The 6,061-nt window shown below is 40.2% G+C and overlaps 1 protein-coding gene across 1 annotated transcript in view; it reads left to right on the forward strand.

The window, feature by feature from the left end:
* Nucleotides 1-3,724: 3,724 nt before the first annotated feature.
* LOC123967749 (NLR family CARD domain-containing protein 3-like) overlaps nucleotides 3,725-6,061 on the forward strand; it is a 6,872-nt gene continuing 4,535 nt past the window's right edge. Inside the window, exons 1-3 of the mRNA XM_046043980.1 lie at nucleotides 3,725-3,870; nucleotides 4,237-4,356; nucleotides 5,024-5,259. Of these exons, the coding sequence (XP_045899936.1) occupies nucleotides 3,740-3,870; nucleotides 4,237-4,356; nucleotides 5,024-5,259 (487 nt within the window). The 5' untranslated portion in view covers nucleotides 3,725-3,739. The remainder of the gene's footprint in view (nucleotides 3,871-4,236; nucleotides 4,357-5,023; nucleotides 5,260-6,061) is intronic.

The following is a 6,061-nucleotide window of genomic DNA, read 5'->3' on the forward strand; positions in this document are numbered from 1 at the left end:
TCCCATCTTACTTCTCCTATAAATATAAATGTGCTGCATGTTGGTGTAAATAAAACCCACTTGTTGAATTACTTCTCTGGATATCCAGAGTTTTAGATAAAACCTAAAAAGGTTTGTCAAACATAAAATTACATTTATAACTATCAGTTGGAATGATGACAAATCCTCCAATCCTTTATTCTTAATAAAATGGTTTGTTTAGATATTTGTCTACATCAACTTAAACAAGCTAGTAATGGCTAACAAAAGTGTGCCGCACGGCCAAAGGAGAAAGAAAGGAGGAAGGGGAATTAGACAGAGGAGGTGAGCAATGGATTTGGACCACACGACGGACCCCTGAGCAACTGGTTCAGACCATAGGGACCTTGGATACATAGAGTTATTATTATAGGTTTAACCACCCAAACTGCAACAAATATGGATGGTGGATTAGGACGACAAAGACCAGTCCACGAACCACTTGCTTCAGTGCCCCTAGTGGTAGCAACCAGTGGACCGACCACTGAATGGCGACAACCCCCATTCCTGCTTGAAGTGAACCACATGCTCCTCACAGTGCTCTCCTGGTGACACACACAGTCAGTTAGAAGTCAGTGCATGTGACAAAATCCTACATTTAAAGGGTCTGTTCACCAGAAACTTACCTTCCTACTAAATTCAAATCCTTAAAGGATAACTTCTTCTTTTTCACCCTGGACCTTATTTTCCCATGTCCGTGTGTCTGTGTGAATTATTGGGACAAAACAGACAGAGTAAGATTCTTTTTGTTTAACAGTCGCAACGTTGCTTTCATCAATGACAGTAGAATCACTGAAAAAAATAAATTCTGGTCGTTGGTACCGCTGCCTCTCTCAGTTGTGTTATTGTGTGACTTTGGTGTTTTAAACGGTTACAAACACCAAAGTCACGCAATAACACACACTAATTGAGGCAATGGTAGACCAGGGAGGTAAAGTTACTGTTTTTGTCAGTGGAGTCCGGTGGCTTTGACAAGAGCGATAAAGTGACTGTTTTTGGTCAAACAAAAAGGATTTTACACTTTAAAAAAAGGTCTTACTCTGTAGAGATCCTTTCCATAATGTTGCATTATTACAGGACAGTTACAGCTGAGAAGTCACTGTTTATCAAATCCAGATTTGTCTCAGTGCTGTGTGGCAGCAGGTTTGGACACAAACACCAGACTCATAAACTAAGGTGATAGGGATAAAAGATTGTCTTTAGTCAGAGTCAAAAGGCAGGCAGGGGTCAGGAAACCAAGCCGGCAAACAAAGAACGGCAAACATAACCAGGCAATGGGCAGGCCAAAAGACAGAAGATCATGCAGGTGAGTAACAGGCTGGCAGGAATGGGACAAAGTTCTTGGTGTTACGACAGCTGCAGCAGCAAAAAATACCTCTTCAGCTGTCAACAACCACATTGTTCGAGCTGGGTTAAGTTTATTTATGGTAGTTTGAGCTGTTCACACAATGCACACACCCATCATTTTCTGTGATGGGAGGAGCAACACTGATCAGGTGGTACAAGCGCTGCATGTGAAACCTTGATATCGAAAACAGCAAAACTGAAAGTGTTCAGTCAGCTCAGACTCGATTTTGAATCGAAAGAGCAGAAGAAAGAAGAAGAAGACTGAGGCAGGGTGAGTGTTAATACAACTTTATTAATGTTTACGGTCAAAGTCTCTGGAGTGATAATGCACATTAAACCTAACACATTAACATAACCAAGAAAACAAACAGATTTAAAGAAAACTGACCAGGTGCTGGATGGGTTCATTGTACTGTATGTTGTGTGCGTTTTCTCAGTTTTCTCATTAAATTTAATAGTAATTTGTTTTGTCCACCACTTCAGCTACACCTGACAAAATAATTTAAATTTAAGAACAGTATGAGTGATCTGCATTTTGAGTGCTTTTTACTTACACCTACACTGACCACCTTAGGAGACAGGCCAAAATAAATATCAGCCGCTCTCTCAATATAATTTTGCAGCTTCCTCTCCTAGTCCAAGGAGAAGATTTATAATAATAATGTGATCTGTACCTGTGGTCTAGTCTTCTCCCCAATTATATCTGCCCTCCTCCTGCATTATCTGAACAAAGCGACTTTATCAGCTGACCTGAGACTAATGTTTCTAATAGAGATGTCCAGAAACGCCTTCTCAAACATCTGGCTGAATCAGACCTCTGTATTTCTGACCCACGCGCTATTGGCATATTCTGTTGGTATAATATGGCATAAACATGTTTTGATAAATGCTGCAACACAGAAAAGTCACCACATTAGCAGCGGGACAAAAGAAACACTGTGGTCACTGTAGCGGCAGAAACTCCTGACATATCAACACGATTTATTACTACAGTGAAAAACTCTGACAGGGCAAACTTCAGGGTGTGTTAAAGCACTAAATAACCTGTAGATTAATCATTACTGTGACACATGAAAGGAGAGACAGGCAACTACCATTCAAACATATTCAACAAAATATGTTTTCTATTTTATTCATTCATTTAACATGTGCTATTATAAAAACTTTTATAAAATATTTTATAAACTAATTTAAGTCATATTTATTATTAAATTACTTGTTGTTAGAATGAACAAAGATGATCAACCCTGGAGAGGTATTGATCTCACCAAAAACATGTATACTAGTTTTCTCTCACTTACTTCAACTTTTCTTCGTTTCTTTTTATCATCTTTTTATCATAAAAATACTTTTTTTCTATTTCAGTCTGTACCACTGTGCTTTTTATTGTTAATATTTCTGAAATTGTTTGGCCTACTTCTACTTAAAATAGTAATTGTTGTTCCTGGTATAGCCTAGCTATTTTTTTTATGGAGATATACATATTTTAGAATAACCTAGAACTGTTTGCATGATCATCCTCTCAATCAGGCCGGTCATCATCTGTTAAAACTAAATTCATTAAGCTTTTCACATGTTATTTCACGTTGTTCATTCCATACAGACCTAGCAACACAAGGGAGGTGAACCGGTCGATGTGCATATTATCAATTACTTTAGGCACACACCCCTGAGATGGTTAGCTTAAGGGGAGTTGTTGTTGTAAGTTGATGTAGGATACAATTTATAGACAGATGTAAATACGCAGTCTCACTTAATGGCCCCCACATTATTTTATGGCCCTTTTTTTGCTTTGTTTTAATGTTTGACTTTTGTCAATTGATATTGATTATTCATTAACTTATTCATCCTCCTCTCTTTCTTTTCACAAGTAGTTAGGTCAATGGAGTCTGGCTTTGAAAAGCGGGATGTAACTGCTGTTTCTGGTTAAACAAAAAGGTCTATGTCTGTCTGGTTGTTGTTGTCAGACACACAAAACAAGCACTTTTAGTGGAGGTAGGTTGCCGGTGCCAATTTCCTGGAAGAATTACATTGTAGCCCGTTTTGCTATCAATCAGTATTGGACACATTTCCCCAAGTATTGTCACCATTAGTCATTTGGACACAAAAACATGGGACAAAAAGGTCCAGTCTAAAAATTCTGATGTTCCCCTTTAACACATGCACATGTAATGTCAAATCCACATACACTCGTTTTCCCAAATCCTCACACACAGTTGTCTCTACCCTGAAAAAAATACTCATTTGGACAAACCTGTGGCTCTGTGCATCTTTGGGATGGAGGAGAAATTTTCCTAACAGAGGTCTATTCTTGTGTTGTGAGCTCACAGTCAGTGTTACTGTTTCACCTCTCAGACTGACTTAAGTCCAGAAGATGAGTGTTTGTGTGGAGGAAGAGGAGGACAGAGCAGAGTCTGCAGTATCCAGCTGTCTGTCTATGAAGAGTGACCGATCCAGAGGTCATCCTCCAGACTTCAGTAATGAGCCTGGACCCTCAGACACAAAGTAAGAGAACTGCTTCAACCATTTGAACCTCCAAACTGTCAGCTATAACAATATTTAAAGTACTGAGATCCTGCAGTTGACATTACAACCTGCTTTTCCCCTTTTAACTGCTGCTGATAAACATAAAAATATTTAAAGATATCAACAATTAAAGGGCCTTGTTGGAGGAAAATACAGCTGAAGAAGAAGAGAGCCATGATTTGGTTAACCTTGATAAATTTGTGTATAACAGAGTACACATTTTCAGGAAAATTTTACAGCCGAAATGATGACTTGCAGTCAAAGGCTAACTTTAAATATACAGAGCCTTGCTATTTTCTCATCAGATAAGTCATCGGTTATTTATACACATTTTGGTGTTTGCAGAGGTCAGAACCACGGACAGAGAGGAGAGTCTTTAGTATCCAGCTGTCTGTCTATGAAGAGTGACCGATCCAGAGAGTATCCTCCAGACTTCAGTAATGAACCTGGACCCTCAAACATAAAGTAAGAGACTGTTCCTGCTGTTACTGACCTGAAGATGATTCAGTTATAAGACATATTTGATGGAAACAGGTAGATACCATGGGCTAGATTCATAAAACTGTAAAGCAGTGCATGTAATTCATGTAATTTCCTAATCATTCACAGTCATTGGGAATTTGGTGAACAAGCTTGATTGCCACTTCCACAATTCCGGCATGCCCCTAATCACCTGTTTTCATATAAAAACCTCTGACTGCTCCACCTCTCTGTCTCCACACACCAGTCCTCCATGTTTGAGGTTACACTTTAATGACAAAACATTTTTGTCACTGTACAGTTAGTGCTGGTAAAATAATTTGTTGTTAGGTTTAGGGGACTTAATAACCTTCAAGCATATTTGGCTGTACCACAACAAAAACCAAATGCCTTGGTTGCCAACAAGAAGAAAAGGTTGCAGACCTTATCTGAGACCCACTTGCTGCAGCCGCCCCACTCGTTTACTGCAGAGTTGTCCACTCAGCTGTAAGGTTGGGCCATCCCTGACGCCACCTCTTTTCTCTCTGTCCTCTGATTTCTGCCCTCAAGTCGGCTCATATTATGATAGACCTGCCCTCTTGGGGTCGGCAACTCATCATAACACAAATGATGAAATGTAACTGAGATTTTAGTCATAAAGATGTCGTTACAGAGGGAAGATAAAAAGCAGTGTTTCTGTGGAGGAGCAGCCGTCCTGCTGTGCTTTGTGTCAGGACGTCCTGAAGGATCCAGTCTCTACCAGCTGTGAACACTGGTTCTGCAGACAGTGCATCACCTCATACTGGGACCAGTCTGCTTCATCAGGAGACTCCTCCTGTCCCCAGTGTGGAGAAAGATCCAGAACAAGAGCTGGACTGCAGACAGCCAGTCAGAGCAGCTCTGTACAAAGTAAGACTGGACACCTGTCTGCTGATGTCATCATGTCTGAAAACAGGATTCTTCTTTTATTTACTTGCTATGTTGCATAGCATAGACATCAAATACTTTTATAAAAACAACACATTTTAAAACCCTTTCCTTACTTTATTTGTATTAATTGTTTTGATGTTGGTAATGAAAATAATCACCAGATTCAACATCTTTAAAATCCAAATATGTTTCTTTAGTCTCACATTTTTCTTCTCTTTCAGCAGATAGTGGTCTGCAGCAAGTTATAGATGAACATAAGATCAGTCTGAGGAGGAGATGTGAACGTGTGACTGAAGGAAGTGATGAAACAGGAAGTGGAACCCTCCTCAACAGGATCTACACTGAGCTCTACATCACAGAGGGACAGAGTGAAGAGGTTAATACCCAGCATGAGGTGAGGCAGCTTGAGACAGCTTCCAAGATGGAGAACCTCCATGAAACTCCAATCAAGTGCCACGATATCTTTAAAGCCTTACCTGGCCAACAGAGACCCATCAGAGTGGTTCTGACCAACGGCGTTGCTGGCGTTGGAAAAACCTTCTCAGTGCAGAAGTTCACTCTGGACTGGGCAGAGGGCTTGGAAAACCAAGATGTCAGTCTGCTGGTTCTGCTCTCGTTCAGGGAGCTGAACTTGATCAAAGATGAGCAGTACAGTCTTCTCACGCTGCTCCATGTTTTCCATCCAACATTACAGAAGGTCCCAGCAGAGAAGCTCGCTGTCTGTAAACTGTTGTTCATCTTTGACGGCCTGGATGAAAGCAGACTTTCATTGGATTTCCAC

The sequence above is a fragment of the Micropterus dolomieu genome, linkage group LG01 (assembly GCF_021292245.1).
Source record: "Micropterus dolomieu isolate WLL.071019.BEF.003 ecotype Adirondacks linkage group LG01, ASM2129224v1, whole genome shotgun sequence".
In the NCBI taxonomy this organism is placed as follows: Eukaryota; Metazoa; Chordata; class Actinopteri; order Centrarchiformes; family Centrarchidae; genus Micropterus; species Micropterus dolomieu.